The sequence below is a fragment of the Arachis ipaensis genome, chromosome B2 (genome assembly GCF_059453495.1).
Source record: "Arachis ipaensis isolate K30076 ecotype BB chromosome B2, ASM5945349v1, whole genome shotgun sequence".
Classification (NCBI taxonomy): domain Eukaryota; kingdom Viridiplantae; phylum Streptophyta; class Magnoliopsida; order Fabales; family Fabaceae; genus Arachis; species Arachis ipaensis.
Window position 1 is genome coordinate 119,971,574 of NC_142437.1, and position 20,685 is coordinate 119,992,258.

The window sequence follows — 20,685 nt, forward strand, 5'->3', positions numbered from 1 at the left end:
AAGAGGTAATAATAACAAGTCTTTCAATGGCGAATTGAAATGGACTATAGGGGGTGGACAAGAAGAATTAACGACATATATCTGGGTCGGAAAAGGAAGAATGGACTGATATAGTTTTTTGCCTTTGTTCGTTACACTACAAAAGGTGGCGCTCTAAAGGCAATTGCAGAGAATCCGGGAAAAGGTAATTACAGTTGGAGAAGCGAAGTATAGAAGACAGCCTCATTTGAGGGAAGGGCAGGTGCGGTTGGACCTCACCAGTCAGTATGGGGGTGGACCAGAGGTTTCCCATCATGGAAAAGGTGTTGATGCTGGGTTGGTCATTGAGGAACAGCCAGTGCGAGACCATAAGGTTACCGCAAAGGAGGGTGGAATTCTGAAAAGAATTGATGTGTCGGTGGTTGAAGCAAATTTGGATTGGTTAGTGAGGAGTTTAGTGGGACAAACCGTGCACTCTGTGGACCTGAAATCAGTGAAAAACGTGGTGTGCAAGAATATACCACACATTGTGGACGTTAAGGAGATTGGGGAGTCCAAGGTACTGATAATCTTTGATACTGTTCAGCATGCTGAGGGAGCGTTTACTTTCAAAATGGATACTCTGTTAAAATTATTCCATAGGGTCCGGCATTGGGAGGAGTCGAAACGATGTAACACTCGAAGAACGTGGCTGGCGTGCTACGGAATCCCTTTACATGCATGGTCGCCGGTAATGTTTCAAAAATTAGGAGAACAGTGGGTCGACGTAATTCAGTGTGATGTAACGACAGGGGAGGGAGCATCATTTACAGCAGGTAGGGTTCAAGTTGAGACAGAGGTGTTTGATGAAATTCGGAAATGGGTACAAATTGCTGTAGGGAATTCTGAGTATAGAGTGTTTGTGAAGGAGGTGGACCTCCAGATAAGTGCAGCAGCCGGTGTGGAGATGAGCCGAACTGACTGTGCAGAGAAGATAGTTTCTGACGGTGCGGGTACGGTGTTGGCAAAGGGGGCGGGGAGTTGGGATCCGGCGGCGAAACTGGTGGCTGGGAGTCCTATGGTGGCTGTGCAGGGGGAGGACAGAATAGTAATTAATGATATCTTTTTGAATGATGTTAACATTGATTTTTTGAAATTCAAAAAGGATATGCATGTACCAGATTCAGGTAATGGTACCAAGGACGATAGGATAGATGATTCTCAGGGATTTGATGAGGTTAATGAGGGAGAATCGGAAAAAAACGGTCACGCAGATATGTGGCATTGGGGGTGGAGGAGCTCATGTCACGTGTGATAGACCATATGGTAATGTTTATGTGGGCCACCCGGTATGCTACACGGTTGAGAGGTGTGAGGAGTTAGTGTTGGGCTTGCCTTCAATTGGCCCAATATTAAATCAAGGTGTAGGTGGGCTGCAGAATGAAGGGAGCCTAGTGAGTGGGTTAGATGTGGGGCTGGGCCAAGCCTGTGTAATAGCTGCAAGGAATCATGGACTGCTCTCCATGGATGGCACGGGCGGGTCGGTTGGGCGAATGACCTGGATTGCTCCACAGGAACTGAGTGCAGTGCCGCCATTGGAAGGTAGGAGCGGCGAACTAGGGTTCTTCAACGAGGCGGATGTTGCAACGGGAGGGCTGGTGGCTGCAACTGAGGAATTGGCGCTGGATCCGAAGGAAGAAGCCCCGATCGCGCATGGAGAAGTTGAGCGCGAGTGTGGAAAGGTCGCGACGGGGGAGAAGGACGCTGGAGTGGCAGTCAGAAGGTAGGGCCAGGTGGCGCAGGAAGCGGGAGAGGCGGACAGACTACACTCCGCTAGCTCCCAAGTGGGCATGAGAAGGCAAACTGCGAAGGGAAGCACCGCGATAGCAAGTTCGTTTTAAAAAAATAGCTTAAATAATAAATTACTATATTAAAAGTAACTTATAAATAAGTTATTTTGTATTTGGATTTTTAGTTCTAAAAGTACTTATTTTATAAAAATGTGATAAATAATAGTACTATGAGAGAAGTCATTTGTTTTAACTTCTCTATAAACTCCTAAATAGCTTCATACAAAACTGCAATTTTCAGAAAATTGCACGTGACATTAATACTACTACTCTTCGTAAGTCAAAAGCTCAAAAAAATTGCTTTTGAAACTTCCTAAACGGATTTGGATCCTCTAAATTTTGAATTTCACTCTTAAATAGTTTCTTTCTTATATTTTCTCTTCGTTCTACCTATGAAATAAACATAAAAAATCACAATTTATCATCTAAAATAAAAGTTTAAAATTTAGAGGATTCAAATCCTTTCCGAACATGTCCTTAATCTAAAAAACGTATTTAAATGCATAAATCTAATTAGATCACGGCATAAATTGTGAATACCACTCTAGCTGAAAAAATCAAACTATATATATAAGAATAATTTAGCTGAAAAAATTGTGAATACCACTTTTAAGTCTTAACGCATAAATTGAAAGATAAAAGGGGTCGATATCTATCAATCTATGCGTCTTAGATTAATCCAAAAATAAATTGAAAAAAAAAAACACACGTCTTAAGTTTTCTTTTTTTCAAAAATCTGATTTTGAATTCAAATTCTCGAGCTAAAACAAAAGCTAACATATCAAGATGATCAAAAGAAACAAAAGGAAAAACTGAAAAACCTCGAAACCCCACGATTCTTTTATCAAAAGTTCGATTATTTGATGCTACCCCAGATTATGAAACCGTAAGGAATGGACATTGAAACGACGAAGAAGAAGAAAAGACTCGAACTTTGGAATGCCCATAATGCAAAAAACAACACAATGCAGAAAGAGTGAAGAAGCAAGCACCTGGTTCAACTCAGCTCGCTAACTGTGACTCGTTTGACTCGGCGTGCTTTTAGATAGAAAACAGAAACCACTCACTGAGTCAGTGTCTATCTCTGACTCGCTCAGTGATGAAGAAGGAGTTTGAAACATAAATAGTACTCGCTCAGTGTTGTTTTGAATTTTATCTTTTTTTTTTTTGTTCTCATCTTAAAAATCTATCTTATCATATTATGACACGTTTAATTAATTTTTTGTTATCTTTTTAATTTTTAGTTACTGTAGAACATTTTGTTGCGCCAATTTTTCAGCCACGAGACAAATGCACACATTTAACTGTTTTTTATTTTTAACAAGTATTTGCTCATTTAATTATTTGACCAAATTGCATTAATTCAGTTAATTTCATTCCTTCAAAAGCTAAAAAATTATGTTTGAGAAATCTTTACACAATTTAGTTCTTACAATTAATAAGGAAAATTTATTAATTTTTTAAGTTAACAAAAGATTCTTTTCTTTAACTACCAATATCTTATTTTTAATTTGGTCCAACTTTTTTTCTTATAGATGCATTTGAATAGTAATTCAGTCTAACTGACCTGAGCAAAATAATTGTTGGCATTTATTCACAAGTTCTATATTAGTTTAATTTTTTATTTTAAATTTTTTGTTGTAATCTAATTATATAGTTTATAAAAAATATCGTCTACTATTTCTTTGTTAAAAACTTAAAATTAAGGCAAATTGTATAAATAAATAAAGTGCACTTTAAAATTATTTATTTACAATATTTACCATAATTTCTTATGTAACTATTAAGTCCATTTTATTTATTTATACAATTTAAACAAAATTATATTTTATACATATCTCGTTTATATGTTATTATATGTTGAACGAAATAAGAATATTGAAGAATATTGAACAACTAAAAAAAGATGTTTATAGTATGATTTAGATTGACTTAAAAGATAAAATTGATATAATTTATTATTATTTATATTATATTAGTTTAATTTTTATTTTTCAATCTAATTCAATCGTATTTAAATTTATCTTTTAATCAATTTTGATTCAAACTATTATAAATTATATTGGATCGATTCATATCTTATCTAAAGTTTAAGTTTTAGAATTTAAAAAATTTAAATTTTGTTTTTCAAAACCAAATTATATTTTATGCAAATTTTAAATTTTACAAACTTTTTAAAATTTAAAATTTAAAATTCGAGTGGATATAATTTTATTTTTTAAAAATTAAAAATTAAATTTTTTTTAAAGATTATATATAAATCGATCTAATCCAAAATACAATAGTTTGAATAAAATTAATTTAAAGATAAATTCAAATCGATATCACACAAATCTTAATTGTTTGAATAAAATTGCATTAGATTGAAAAATAAAACTCAAGCCAACACAATTTAAATTTTAACAAATTATATCAATTTTATTTTTTAAATTAATCCAAATTATAATACACGTATCTTATATATATTTACGTGTAAATATATCTCATTGAGATTATAAACGAAGATGGGTGATAATACACAAAAACATAAATATTTTAAAGTACATATATTAATAAATAATTGATTTAATTTATTTTTATCAATTTAATTTTAATACACATTATAAAATAATTTTATATATACATATAATTATTAATATTATGTCAAAAAAAATAATTATTGTATGAATAATTATTTAAAATAAAGAATATTATTGAACGACAGTCTAAAATATTTTATGATTGATCAAAATTAAATTATTTATTTATTTAAAAAAAATCTTAATTTGTTAGGAAAGAACATGGTTTTGGGAAATTTGGTCCACAGTAATTAGATAGTGATGGAAATTTGATTATGTGACTATGGGCGTTGGTGGATGGATTTATAAGAATGAATGTGAAATGTGAGAGCGAGGGGAGCGTGATATTATATTATTATGCTCAAAGTAATACCAATTCAGAAATTTTAATATAACGGTCGGAATAAAAAGTTTATGCTCAAACTTCCATTTATGTGTAAGCTCCAACTAGATTACTAGAAAGATTACTGATTTTTCAAATTCGTCTTTAAATTTTTTTTAATCAAATTTATTTTTTAAGAATTTTAAATTAATTATATTAGTCTTTTTTTTAATAATATTTATTAATGTGATACAATAAGCGACACCATAACATATATTAAAGAGTTTTAATTAATTATTAAAATAATAAATTTATAAAATTAAATCAAATCAAAATTAATTGATAGGAGAATTTGAGGCATTAGAATCCCTCAATTTAGGATTGATTTAATCTAATTTGATAAATTTATCACCAATTAAAACTATTAAATATGTATTGTGGTGTCATTTTATATATCATATCGACAAATTCTAACATTATTAGTAATGAAAATGATGTAAAGACTAACATGACTAATTAAAATTTTTTAAAAGACGAATTTAATTAAAAAAAATTTTTAAAAACAAATTTAAAAAACAAATGATCTTTCAAAAACTAATTTAACTTTTTGCTTTTATTACTTTTTCCTCTCAAAATAAAGGTCTCTTTATAATTTTGTTTTTTTTAATCAAATTATTTGGTATTTTCGGATTTTAATGGTTCATTAATTAATTTATAACATTATAAAAGAGGATATTAGTGAATATCATAATCATAAAAAAATATTATGCTTAATAGAGTATTTTTACTATTTTCCAATAAAAATTTAATAATTATTCTAATAAATGTGTATAATAAAAAATACAATTAATTTAATAGTTTTGTTATTATGTGCCCGTTAAAGATTATTATTAATAAAAATTTTAAATTTTTATTCTAATAAATACATAATAAATATATTAAAAACTTAAACTTTTTATAAAAAAATTAATTTATAATAATAACATATAAAATTCGCTTATGATAAAAATTATAAATTTAATAATAATTAAATTCTTATTTTTATAATTAAAAAATTATAAATTTAATAATGGTTATGCTCTTATTTTTTACTTAATCATTCTCCTCATTTAAAAAATTCTTCTTTGGCATTTATTCTTTCTTATTTGTCACCATTAAACTAAGTATTTTTCTTTTGTTTGTTTTTTTTTTACCTATCACTACAAAATTTAGGTGATTTTTGGATTAATATATTATAACTATAATCTGTACTCAAATGGCATAGTCTCCCCATACTCAATTAAGAAGTCGTGAGTTCGAGTCTCCTATCTTTGGTTAAAAAAAAAAAAAAAACCTAAACCAATATAATGTAGCACAAAATTTTTGTCAGTTATCAAGCATGTAAGGAAAACTAGCCCAAAATAATGGGCCTGAGAAAAAAGGCAACATGACCCGAGGCCCAAACTAAGAGGTTAAGGTTTATTCTTCTGAGGAAGAAAGAGGAAAACAAGAGAGCCATCCGGTGGAAGAAGAAGAGCCTTAAGAATGGGTTCTAGAACACAGAGATGGAGCGAGCTGGAAGAGGACGACGAGAATCTCGATTTCCTTCTGCCGCCGAAGCAGGTCGTAGGCCCCGACCAGAATGGAATCAAGAAGGTCATTGAATACAAGTTCGCCGACGACGGCAGCAAGGTTAAGATCACCACCACAACACGCACTCGTAAGCTCGCCAACGCTCGCCTCAGCAAGCGCGCCATCGAGCGCCGCTCATGGCCTAAGTTCGGCGACGCCGTCCACGAGGACGTCGGTAGCAGGCTCACCATGGTCTCCACCGAAGAGATCCTCCTCGAGCGCCCTAAGCCCCTTGGTCAGTATTTTCTCACTCTATTTCCGTCATGGAATCCAACCCTAAAATACTGCGATTTGATTAATGGTGGGATTTTAGATTAGTGTCACTAATGTCAGACATAAATATTGTTTCCGAGATGTGTTAATTGATGATTTTCTGATGAATAAGGGCTGTGACCTTGTGAGTATAGCGTAATTTGGTGGATAATGGAAAACAGAGTTATTTCGTGTTTCTAGCAGTAGTAAGGTTTCTACTCTTTTACAATGTGTTCCATGTGTGGTGCTGTGGCTTTTTTGTATTTCTGATTTTCTACCATCTAGCATATCCCACTGAACAAGACATAGTTGTTTTTGTTGTTGATTGTGATGTAGGGTGCAATCCAAATTGTTTGTGCCTGCAATCAAATTGAAGTTTTGATCCCTCTTTAATTTATTTTTTTCCTCTTCTGGTATTGGCATTTGAATGAATGTGCTATCCTCTAGAGGATAATGGTTAATAGTTAATACTTTAATAGTTTACATTCATCTTGTACCTGTATCTGTTAGACTCTTGTCAAAGCTACGTTGATGTGCATCATCCTGTAGGTGTATGTGTTATCATAGTAGGGTTTTGTACTTTGGTTTCGAATTAATATTGACTTTTGCAACTTGATAACAGGTGCCAAAACTGAGGAACCAAAGGCTACTGGTGATTCATTAGGTCAGTTCCAGAAAGGTGCTGTTCTTATGGTGTGTAGGACTTGTGGGAAGAAGGGTGACCACTGGACTTCAAGGTGCCCCTACAAGGATCTTGCTCCACCGTCCGAGGGATTTGTCGACAAGCCTCCTACATCTGATGCTGCAGCTGCTGTTCCTGGTTCAACAAAGGGAGCATATGTGCCTCCTGGAATGAGAGCCGGTGCGGAGAGAACTGGATCGGACATGCGGCGCAGGAATGATGAGAACTCTGTGAGGGTCACTAACTTATCGGAGGACACAAGAGAGCCTGATTTGCTAGAACTGTTCCGCCCATTTGGCGCAGTGAGCAGAGTCTATGTTGCTATTGATCAGAAGACCGGCATGAGCAGAGGATTTGGATTTGTTAACTTTGTAAACAGGGAAGATGCACAGAGAGCAATTAACAAGCTCAATGGATATGGATATGACAATCTCATCCTCAGAGTTGAATGGGCTACCCCCAGGACAAACTAGATTCTTGTTTGTTTTCTGCCTCTTCCTCTTGAATTTTTCCCTAAATTTTTGCAAGAGTATTGTCTTCATCCGGGGAGATTTTAATTATTTTTAAATTAAAATGAACTTCGATTCAAAATCAGTTGATGAGTGTAAAAGAGTTGTTTGCTTGGTTGCCTTAATTGAAAATCATATAAGTTTGATGGGCATGTTTCACTTCCGGTTTATACAACCACCATCTCTTAAGTTAAATATGAAAATAATAATTTTTTTTTTCGGTTACCCACGGACCACAAAGGTCAAGGATTAATCCGTCGCAACACTTGGTTAAGCTATATTTTTGCGGAACTACGATTTCTACCTTTTGTATTCAACAATGTATATGCAAGCAAAATTTTATTCATAAACTGGTGGTTGATAAAATTCAGATGGAATTATAAAAAGTTTACATTTGAAAGCCGCTAGAGAACTACTAACTACAAAGGAGCAATTGTGGCTCTGACTTGTCCCTGCGATCATCTTCGTTAGCAGAATGTTGATCTGATGCAATTACATGACATCTGATGCAATGTCATGCAATTGCGCCAGATCGGCATTCCGGTGACAGAGATGATCGCAGGGTAAGTTGAAGCCACAATTGCAAATTTGAGGGTTCTAATTGGGACCAACGAAATTGTGGAGGACATTTTGAGCATCAGACCAAATTGAAATTTAACTCAACTATAAAGCGTAAACAATGAAAAATGGGTCGTCTGAATTTAAATAAAATTTTTTATTATTATAACAAGACACCATTCAAATTTGAATATAATAACTTAGATTAGGAAAAAATTATAATTATTAATTCACCAATACAAACAAAATTTAAATCCTAAACTTGTCACAATCTCTTTGATTGAACACATCACTTGGAAACAACTAGATTAACACTAACATATATGAATAGGGAAATAATAGTAATACCAATATCCATTACATAGAAAAAAAATCCTCCTTTTTTGGGAGGCATGAAGAGCACAATTAAGAGTATGTGATGTCCCTAAAAAGATAATAAAAGAAGTTACATTGCCTCTTAAAAGTTACATGATATATTATACACAAATATACTATTTCTTTTTAGAAAGTTGAAAGCCTAATATATATATATATTTCACTTATTATCTTTGTATTATGTGAAGTTTAACAACGAACGAATAAACATGACACTAAACTCCCAAGTAAAAAACAAAATAGTAGACATGACCAATAAAAAAGTGTCACATATAACATTACTTAACACTAAGATAATACATTTGGTGAAGCAAAAAATATAAATAATAAAGAAATAAATAAAAAACCTCTACCACTTTTTTTTCGCTTTTGCAAAAATACAAACTGTACTTATATATCGATATACATATTCCTCTCCGTGAAAAAAAAAAAAAACAAAACAAAACAAAAAACAAAAAAACAAAACAAAAAACTTAGTAAAGCAACTAACTTTTCTTCCTAATTCCTATGTGACAAAGTAGTCAGCAGCACCATTACCATGTATGTACGTCTAACACACTAAAAAATCTTTTTGCTTTTAGCAGATACTAATGTAGACTGCTATCTTCTGTAGGTGAACTTGGAACGACAGGTACAAACCCTCTGCCTCCGAACATCGGACGCATGAACCTGTCGTCGAACCTTCTCCAATAATGGTGGACAACTTGGCTTGAATCGATGGGGTTGCCGGTATCTATGTTGGATTCTGATTCTTGTCTACTTGAGAGAAGTGGCAGTGTCTTGGAAGAAAATGAGTCAGATGACATTGAGTTCCCACCGAGCAATGACCTTATTAGAGGCTTGGTTAGTAATCCACCCACCTGCATTCATCAATAAACAATATTCAGATTAAAAATCACAAGAAATATATTGAAAGTTATCTATTAAAATCTTCTTCTGATTAGAACCCTCCATAGGTAGCCCTTTTCGGCTAGCCAACTCTCAATAAAAGCACCAATATAATGACCAATCTTCAGGTGTTGGCCCCTGATGTGGGACTCTCTCTCAGGTATTGGATTCATAACAATCGAGTATAGACACAAATGCGCACGCTTATACTTTGAAGGATTCTTACCACATTAGTGAATAGAACAACTGTGATGGTGCTGGTGATCATGATAGCATTCCCTTGCAGTTGAGTATGCCCCTTTCTAGTAAACTGAACACGCAAAAGCAACCTCGTTTTAGCACATAATATCACCATCCCAAATCGAATTCATAAAAAAAATAGCAACGACTCTTGTGATTTGATGAATCCGCGCACATAATATGATCATTCTTATACGGTTATACCTTATTATATGCAAGTGCAATGGAGACAGCGCCTCGCATGAGCCCGGCCCACCATATTACAAACTGTTTGAAACATGCACAAGTGATTAAGACTTAGCTTGCAATTCAAGGTAATGAAATACTTGCTTACTTGGAACAAATACAATACACTTACCTGCTGCTTGAATGCAATCTTATCAGCCTTGGATTTCCTGAACAAATTAGCTATGAATGAAAGGGGGAACACGAAAGCGGCCCTTCCGAGCAGAACCAAGCAAAGCAGTATTCCACAGGCCCCAAGTAATGTCCATGGACTGCATGAAACAAAAATCAAATCAATATAAACTTTTTTTAAATTTATGCCAATATGTAAAGATGACGAGTGTATCTGATCAATACCTATTGCTGGCGAATCTCCACTTCTCCATGTCCAAGGCATCCATACCAACATACAAGAAGATGAAAATCTCGGACACGAAAGAAAAGGTTGCAAAAGCATGCCTATCACATGTGGATTAACAACATTAGAAGGACGATGACATGACAATAACTATATTCGCATACTGGAGAACTCGACGAAATGCATGGTAGCTTATATTACCTGCTTGTGATCCTAGAACTTTCGGTAACATTATGCCAGGTATAGTGTGACATGACAATCCCACAAAAGAACACAGTAAGGATCCCACTCAAATCAAGAAGCTGGAAGATAAAAGTTGTCAACATTTTAGTTAGAACAGGAACATGTAGACACATTAAGAAATATAAATCTAGCTTAAGAAACACTTACTTCAGCCAACATATAAGAGAAGTAAGCCATCAGGATCATAAGCGCGATTTCTCTGTCAGTTGAATGCCTGATACCGAGTACCATCCACAAGAAACTAAGATCAGATTCAACTACAGCCAATAATAATAATAATAATAATAATAAAGGATATTTATACTCTATACAATATGATAATCAAACAGACCGATATGAAAAAGATATCAATACAGAGTTCTAGCATGATGTACCTGCCAAAGTACAACTTCTTTATAATGTAAGCACTGAGCAAGCCAACCTGAAAAAAAATGATATATGGTACGAAGATAAAGATCATTACAAGCATGTTTTATGCGATAGAGACTCAATAATGTCAATAGACAATACGGAACACAGATTATAAGCAGACAAATATGCAGAGGAGAGGAGCATACCGCTACTCCCAGGAAAGTGCTTGTCAGGAATAAATAAAAGAAATTGCCGATGAACTGCATGACATTGACTGAGGTGATATGTGAGAGGTCGAATTTCTGGATTGCGTTGAAAAGAACCACGGAAGTTGCATCATTGACCACGCCTTCACCGAAAACTAGACTATATAGGAGAGGTGTCTCTTCCTGATTAAGCACCTGCAACATAAGAACGAAAACTAAGCATCGGCTTTCCTCCGCCGGTTTTATAACTAAGTATCTTTTCCTTTACACACACTCACCTGTAATGTGCACACAGAATCTGTCGCTGAGAATACAGCTCCGAGTGCTACAGTTAGAGAACAAACAGTTTAGCAGCAGACAAGAATGTAAAACAACTATAATTTATAAACTCTCACTTGACGTCATGTTATAGGACTCATAAGGTAAGAAATTACCAAAATAATCTGCCAATTCCATCAAATCCAGATCCAATGTTTTGAACAACTGTAAGGAACCTGAATCATAAATTTATAGTTCTATAAATAGTTAGGAGGACCATGGTAAATTATAAAGACATAACATGTCCACACATAATTGCTCTAGAAGTAACAAGAAACTTTTCTAAGTAAAAAAAATAAGTGGAAAAATATTTTTTTTTTCACAGTACAAGTCAAAGTTGGCATTATTCTGCTAGATTTCTATCCAGAAGACAATACTACATGGATGGGGAAAACACCGTACATGATAGTTTAGAAATTAAGTAGCATCATCAATCTGTAAAAGACATAAAAGTTCCTTTTTTTTCTTTTTGTTAAGTAGAGTAACATACAGAGTTCATACAAAATAAACCAATCATACAAACAGAAGAAAAACAACCCACCTACACATACATTAAAAAAGTATGAAAGCCCCAAGGAATATGAAATTTCTATAAAGATTTCACTACACTTTATTTGATGACATTCCTTTGTGTTATTGAACTCTAGAAAAATCACAACAGCACAGTATTGTTCCTTTCCTTCATTTCTCATTAATTGCGTCTGTCCTAGTTTGCTTATCAAATCCTTTCCCATTTCCACCAGTCCACATATACATGAGACCCATTGTTTATAAACAGAGAAACATGCTTAAAACAAGAGGGTACTATCATGAACTACAAAGGCAAAATCTCTTTTTACCGTGATAATTGAACTGCTAAATAAATCTAATGTAAATACTTTTACCCGTTGAAAGTTAGACACATTTACAGAAAATTCAGAATAAAAAATTCTTATATATGTTAGAGTAGGCTTAAGATATTTACATAAACATACCAAGAGATACGATGAGAAATGATATTAAACTTCCAATAACACCATACAAAATAATGGCCAAAAAGTTCCGAAAGAATTGTTTCTTTTTCACTTGGAACCTGATAAAAACACAACATAAAAGGAGAATTGGAGTCAGAGAAGCTAGAAAATAACCTATTATTAAATAACATATGTTGACAACCTTTCTACTGCTACAAGTTCACAAATAATAGCAGGAGAATTATGAATAAAAAAAATATAGTTATTTAACAAAAATTTGTTTTATTTTCGGTATATTGATATGTAATAAATTTCTTTGTTTCATTATTTCATCGAAAAGTAATCAAAGAATAAATAATTGATCATTGATCAATTCATCTTTAGAAATTATACGATAAATACAATAATTCAATTTCTAAAACACTAACATTGAAATGGAAGAGGAAAGGAAGAAGAAAAAAAAAAAAAAAAGATAAAACCAACTTTGTTTTTATTTTGCAACCATTTCCTAGTTCAATTTCTTCTCAATTAGTAAGTTTATATAACTGAATTTTATTAGTGATACTTTAAAAATGTATGCTTAAATTTTAGGAGAAGAAATAAAATATTGCGTGATAACCACTCTTCCTTTAGCTTCAATAAAATCCAAAACTTGCATTCTTTAACTAATATTTACAAAATAAAATAAAAAATGAAGGAAGATGCAGGGGTAAGCAAAAATTATAATTTGTAACAATTTGGAACGTATTCAAAGATAAATGTATATGTTGATAAAATAAATAACTACATAACAATTCATTTCACAACTACAAAATCCTTATTTAGGTTAAAAAAAATAATGTATAAAATAAAGTAAATTATATAATGTGTTAAACATATTATAAATAAAAAGTATTGGTATGATAATAAAAAAATAATATTATCCTTTTTTTTTTCATATCTATATCTATATAGTCACCAAAACAAAATATTTATATCTATATACTTCTATAGTTATTAAATCCTACCAGATTGAGTGCAAGCTAACTGGTCAGTTGGATTCAATCCATCACTTGCTAGAAACAGGATCCGATTACAATCCAATCCAAACTGGATAAAGTATTGTTTTACCTTGAGAACCAAAACAGTGAAATAGGATCCAATTCCAATTTTTTCAAAATTATTATGATTTTGATCGATTTTAGGTCTTGAATCAATTATATATAACCAAACTTACCCTGCATTGAATATAATTGGCGGAAGAAGATAAATAAAGAAAAGCTCCTCATCGAACACCAAAATGTGCGAACTTTTCCCCCTAGTTGTCATTAGAATTATGGTCCCGGTGAAAAGACCCTAAAATCACAAGAACATTAATGCACATTGCAACAAAAAATTGCATGATGAAAACTGAAAAGAGAAAAGGAAGTTTGTGATGCTAACTCACAATAATTAGGGCAACAACTGACTCAGTCATCCATCGACTCTTTTCTAGAAGATGGCCAATGAGAACGCAAGCACAAAGAAGAAGCACAAACAGAGTAATGGAATCCACAGAGGCTGAATCCGGCGACGACGAAAACAACTCCAATTTCATAACACCTAAGCTTGAATTCAAAGCCATCATCGTTCAATGGCTCTTTCTTTCTTTCTTTCTGCAACATCAACACAATCAATCACTTCAACATTCAACAATTAACTCAGCATCTAAATTGCAGTAGTACCGTTTAAAATTGAAAATTTTGTTTGGATTCTTGCTTATTGTTCTTCTTATGAGGCTGATCAATTCTGATTTTAGGTTTCAAGAAAGCAAAGCACAAAACAAACACTGCTAGCTGAAGAACAATAATATGCTTTTTGAGGATTTGACTTTTAGTTCTTGTTCCATTCATTTTTTTTTTAAATAAAAAGTGTTTTTTTTTTAAATATATTCAGGAAAAAAAAAGCTTTTTTAATATATAAAAATTCTAGCTGACCAGAATAATAATTCAGCTTGAATTGATGAGAAGAGATACACTACCATCTCCATGTATTGCAACTATAATAATGTAAATAATATATTTCTAAAAATACTGAAGAAAAGGGAATTTCTAAAAAATAAATAAATAAATAAAAGAAGTGATTTACCTTGAAGGAGGTTGAATTAGTAGGTGAGCTTCATAAGCGTAACAAGTTGTTTTTTTGTAATCACCAACAATGAAACAAATTGAAATCAATGAGAGAGAGAGAGAGAGAGAGAGAGAGAGAGATGGTGAGTTGCGTCTTGTGAAAGTTAATGAGAGCATCAACTAAGAGTCCGGAAGGGTGGTAGGTTGGTACTAGAATCTTATAAAAAGTCACATTCTTATTTCAACTCTTTTTCTTTTTTGTTTTTTTATTTTCTTATTTGTTCTTTTAAATATTTTTACAGATACGCCATCTTTTATGAGAATAAACAAAATAGATAACTTTTTTTATATTATTTAAATAATATCTTTTTAATTTTCTACGGTATTACCTCTTAATTTAGATTAGTTTATTTGAATGAAATTTATTTTTTTTCAAAAATAAAATATTCTTATCAAATTTTAAACACATTTAAATTTAAATATATCTTTTAAAAATGTACTTTTATTAAAAAGATAAATTATTTGTTTTTTTTTTCAAACTAACAATATTTTATTTTAAAAAAATAGAAACAAAAAACATTTTTAATATTTAAAAATTCTGTTAAAAAAATTTGTTCAAATATAAATTTATTTTTATTTATTATAAAAATTAAAAATTAAAAAACAAATATACAATTTTCTAGAGAATTAATTAAAAAGGTAACCAACTAATTAAAAAATAAAAAATCTGTTATAACTTATAAAAAAAACCTCTCATTAGCTTAATTTTTTTAATTTCAAAACTAGAATTATAAATAGTTAATTTGAGTTGACTTATACTATAATTAATTCTCTAAATATTTTTTTTTTAAAATAATCCAAACCTACACTTAATCTGCCATAAATCGAAACTCTTCAGAAGGCAATAGTACTAGCAATTAGGATGTAAATAAAGTAGGATACTGTTTTTACCTTGTTTTGATAATATATTAAGAATAATATATATAAACTCTAAGCAATAAGCATTTAACATGTTTCCAAATGAATTGAAGTATCTTGAGACATGAGGACCGTGGATTCTTGTTTATAATAAACTTGAACACATCTGAACCGTTGAATTCGTTTGATAACGACAATGCCCTGGAATCAACGCTAACTACACCTGAGATCTTAATGCAATGTTTGGCTAACGACAAATCAAACCTACAAATCTATGAAAAGAGAAAGAATTATTGAAAACTATTGATCGAGTGATCAACTCACTCGTCCGTTTAAATAAGTGTTGGAGGTTCAAATCTTATCTTATGTATGCAGTAACTCATTGGTCAACGACAAATTCTTAAATGGAATTCAGATTCACGACGTAGGAGATACTGTGGACAAAAAAAAAAAGAAAGAAAGAATTATTGGAAGAAGTGTGTTTCCTTCGTTTGCAAGACAAGGCAAAGGAACAATCACATTTTGACCCTTCCTGTTACTATCAAACAAATAGTAACAATCAATCCTTGTCAAATTCTTAATTACATTTTTCATAGGATAATACTTCACATCTAATTTTTTTTAATCAAATTTAATTAAATTAATCTAACCTAATAAAAATTAATTATAATTAATATTATTTTAAATTTTATTATTTAATTTAGTTAGATTTAATTCATAAAAATAATTATACGTAACATTACTCTTTTTCATATACTCAAATTTTGATGTTGCTTTAAAGTATAAACAAATTAACTAGGATTTAATACAAGACAATAATTACTCATAAACGTGTATATGGTATAAATCAAGACATTTCCCTTGAAATATGCAGTACTATTCTGAAATTTACTTTGAGGATTTTTATTGAAACTTTTTATTTTTTATTTTTTGAAATTATAATACAAAAAATAATTATTCATTTAATTATTTAACAGATAATTAAAATTTGGATAAAAATATATTTCAAAACACACATTAAATAATTATTGTTGTCGATGTTTATAGCCTTTGGTTATTAAAAATTTAAAGAGAACTTTTACCTGATTATATCCCATTTAATGAGATACGATCTTAATTTTTGTTGTATACATAAAGTGAAATTTAAATTCTTAATATTTGTTTAAACAAACAAATAAATTAACTATTCGTTCAATCTAGTTGGATATGATCCTAATTTGATCATCTGCAACCTTAAATTGGCCGTTTGAACGCGTTCAGGTCTAGTTCAAAAGCCGAACCGTATCTGATGAAAAAAAAAAAAACAAAAAAAAAAAAAACAAAAAACAAAAAACAAAAAGCCAAACAGTAACAATTTTCTACCTGTACTATCTTCCAGGTAATTTTCTTTAATTAATCTTGACTATAATTATTAGTCTTTCTAATATTAAATTGAAAATAAGCTTCTTAAATTAAAAAATAAATATATATTGAATGCCTAATTTATAATTATTAGTCTATTAAATGTTAAATTTAAAATAAGCTTCTTAAATTAAAATCTAAATATATTGAATAACTAATTTTTGAAAATATGGAATTTATAGAATATATATATGCTTTTTTTCTTTTGGAAACATGTTTCCACCTTATACGATTTATATAACTGATTGCACAGCACGTCAAGTTCTTATTAATTATTACGAAAATGAGAATGCAGTACATCATTTTGTTCCCTGTCGTGACCCACCTGCAATCACGTTCTCCCCTTTATAATAAGACTTCCCGGGATCTCAACTTTATAACTTTAATTAATTAATTAAAGATGAGTCTTGTATAATTGTTGACCGATGGGTCCAGAAAATTTAAATAATCTAAGCAAAAATAATAGGTTCGACTACGCCGTTGAAGTTAAAATTTTCCAGCACCGCAGAGTTAACATTTTTCAGCACCGCAGAAAAAAGGTGGAGATAAGCAAATATCTACGCGTGTTGTAGTGGTGGCAGGAATTTGGATGAATTAATTACGGTACGAAGGGTTGGTTTGGGAAGCTTTAAAATAATTTTTTTGAGTTTTTGATTTATGAAAAGTAATAATATTAATGTTTGGTGTAATTTTTAAAATTAAATTATAATTTTTAAAAAGTTATTTAAAAATTTATATAAAAGTTAAAAAAAATAATTCTTTTCATAATACTACTATTTTTTATCATATTTTTATAAAATAAGTACTTTTAGAACTAAAAATTAAAATACAAAATAATTTATTTATAAATTATTTTTAATATAATCATATATTATTTAATCTATTTTTTCAAAAAGAATTTAATTAAATTATTTATTCAAACTGAAAAATCCCGCATTATAAAAGCATTAAGGGGCTGTTATTTATTAATGTGACACATATTTTTGTTGGTTTTCGTTGTTATTGGGTATGGGCTGTTTGGTTTTTGATTGAACAGGGTTGAGAAGAAGAAATTTAGTAGAACATAATTATGGGCCACCATAATATGGCAAGAACAAAAACATAAACAAAAAAACAAAAAACCGAAGAATAATTGTAATAATAATAAATTTCAAATGAAATAGTTAGGGTAGTAAGTGAAATCAGGGATTGGATCTAGTGGAAAAAAAATTAAATGGTGTAAGTGTTTAATTTAATCTTTCGATACTCTTTTTTTTATTTATTTTTGGTTTCATTTATAGAATTAACGATGAGAGATCATATTTTATTCTCTTAAATGTTAAAAAAATTTGAAAGGATCCATTTCTGTGAGAACAAGCTGTTTATTTCTTTTGAACAATTGTGCCTTTGATTTTGTGTTTGTTTAAAAGCTATTGAATTTATTTTTTAGTGTGTCAGAAAAATTTAATAATAAAAATAAAAGTATTAAAAAAAATTAGATTACATTTTATATATTTTTTATTTAAAAGAATATTTTTAACCTAATAAATAAATACAAAATATTTTTATATTATTGTACCTAAATATAATTATTAGATAAAAAATATATTTATATGAGATAACTAAATATAAAATTATTTTTATTTTTTAATCAAAATTTTTTGAAAAAAATTTAACTAATTTTTGCCTAAAAACATATTTTAAAAATATAATAGTAGAATCTTTTTAATATTTTTTATATATATGGTGTATTGAAAACGTAAAAATATTAATTTTATAATAATTTTTATAAAATATTTTCTCTTATAGTATGTTTAATAGAGCACAAGTTAGCAAAACTCTTTTAAAAAATACCGTTTGAAAAAAAAATATTTCATAAAAACTCATCTAAATAAGCCTTTTGTTTACTTTGACAAAATATTTTCAACCAAATATTTAATCTCCTATTTTAACATTACCAAATAAAAAAAAAAACAACTTTTTTCCCAGACACAATTCTAATACATCCACTAATACTATTAAATTCCTATTTAATTACCACCATTTTTACCAGAGCACATGTAATTTATGAAACGCAAACATAACAAATTTATGACTCTGATTCAATTCGCTCGAATCTATCTGGTAGGAGTGCACATGATCCGACCCGACCCGAAGATTCAATTCGGTATCAAACACTTTAGGAACTAATTTGGTGTGATTTCATCGGGTTTAGGGTTAAATAAGGGTTTCAAAAAATAGATCCGGTCATTATTTTGGGTCGGGTCCGGGCTATAGTTCGGATCACCTGAAGTCGGCTCGATGGCCCAATTATCATACACAATTAATATTTTGTGTTATTAGTGATGGATCATGACTATTCTTATGTGGAATTTAAGTATTGTAAACTTTAATATTTTGTGTTATTAGTCATTATAAGACTATAAGTTAATGTTTTATGTTTAGAATGTATAAGACTTTAGACTAATGCATAATATTGTGTTATTTGTATTGATTTAAATATTTAGTATTATTAAACAATATTAGTATTGATTGTGGTTTTGTTTTAGTATTGATTGTGGTTATGCTTTAGTTTTGAAGAATGGTTGGTTCTTGTTATATTTTTTTAAGTGAATTTTATCATGTTAAATAATAGTTAGAGTCTTGGAAACTTGGATATTTTTACATGCTAACTTACAAGAATGTATCAACGTAATGTAATGTTAACGGCCCAATTTTTACCCGATTTTCATCCGATATAATTATGGCCCAAAAATATATTGATTTCATCGGATTTATGGTTGGATTTGAGTCTAATAAATAGACTCGATGTATATTTCAGGTCAGATGCACCCCTACTATTTGGCTGCCTTCTAAATATGAAAAGTGAGAGTTAGTTGTTCAATTCGAAATCGTTGTAAATCTTGAATGGTCTCGAGCACTGTAGAAATAAATATGTTAGTAGCATAGCTAAATTAAATCGTTATTGTTAACCATGTTTGTTTTATAAAAAATGAATAAATAAATATGTTTGTACCTATTGATATATTAATATAGAGTAAAGACATTACAAGAGTGAGTTCTATCTATATCATCTATAATTAAAATGTCTTTCTAATCTTTTTTCCCATCAAATTATGGTCTGCTCTATGTCTTTGATTGGATCACTTTCATGATGTTCCTATGAAACCTACACTTTCCTAAATTGCAATACCCTTGATGTTGCTAATAACCCACTTGTGTTGGTGAATCATTTGAGAGTTTTGCACACTATTTTATTTTCCCCCTCAAAACTACACTTCATAAGTTCATATTATGCTATAGTAAAAAAATTCAAACACAATCATCGATTGCCGTAGATCAAGACTTAGTTGAGATAGTACATTAACATGTCTCTTAATATGTTGTATTCGGATTTAAACTTTGGTAAGTGGTCGATAAAAACCTTTGAAAATGTTGGGTGTGTAAGTGTATAATATATACGAGTTTATAATGTAATGTCTAAAATTAGGATCATCCAATTTATTTGACAAAAAAAATATAATCATAGTTTGTCTCTTTCAGGAATAGTTTGATAACTTTGATAGTTTGATTTAATCGGTGAACTATAATTTCTATTTTTTATAGATTTTTAAATGAACTATAATGTTCATTTATTGTATTATACCAAAAAAAAAAATCAAACAAAATGGAGATGTTGCATGAGTTTATTTTTTTGATAGGATGTTGCATGAGTTCAAGACCTCTTGCATTGTGTGTTTGCTCATGAACATTTGGGCCGACGAAAATTAATGTTTTTTAGTCTTCATCATATGGGCTTTGGCCTCTTTGCTGTATTTTAGAACTAAAGTCCCAAAAAGTTTG

At 30.5% G+C, this 20,685-nt stretch overlaps 2 protein-coding genes across 3 annotated transcripts; one reads left to right on the top strand and one right to left on the bottom strand.

Annotated features, from left to right (window-relative positions):
- Positions 1 to 6,174: 6,174 nt before the first annotated feature.
- On the top strand, positions 6,175 to 7,894 carry LOC107626114 (uncharacterized). The gene is made up of 2 exons (XM_016328899.3): positions 6,175 to 6,534; positions 7,174 to 7,894. The coding sequence occupies exons 1-2, from the start codon at positions 6,213 to 6,215 to the stop codon at positions 7,704 to 7,706; spliced, it is 855 nt and encodes a 284-aa protein (XP_016184385.1). The 5' UTR covers positions 6,175 to 6,212; the 3' UTR covers positions 7,707 to 7,894.
- Positions 7,895 to 9,012: 1,118 nt separating this feature from the next.
- Positions 9,013 to 14,737, bottom strand: LOC107626115 (sodium/hydrogen exchanger 1). 2 transcript variants are annotated; one of them, XM_088504049.1, is made up of 15 exons: positions 14,564 to 14,737; positions 13,884 to 14,091; positions 13,674 to 13,792; positions 12,479 to 12,576; positions 11,621 to 11,680; positions 11,465 to 11,511; positions 11,187 to 11,381; positions 11,004 to 11,050; positions 10,777 to 10,843; positions 10,588 to 10,688; positions 10,386 to 10,487; positions 10,162 to 10,300; positions 10,008 to 10,070; positions 9,790 to 9,873; positions 9,013 to 9,535 (listed from the first exon to the last, which is right to left on the bottom strand). In XM_088504049.1, exons 2-15 carry the CDS (start codon positions 14,061 to 14,063, stop codon positions 9,263 to 9,265), a joined length of 1,575 nt encoding a protein of 524 aa, XP_088360175.1. In that variant the 5' UTR covers positions 14,064 to 14,091; positions 14,564 to 14,737; the 3' UTR covers positions 9,013 to 9,262. The 2 variants fall into 2 exon arrangements, with proteins under 2 accessions (XP_088360175.1, XP_016184388.1); XM_016328902.3 differs by lacking the exon at positions 14,564 to 14,737 and adding an exon at positions 14,161 to 14,501.
- Positions 14,738 to 20,685: the final 5,948 nt, after the last annotated feature.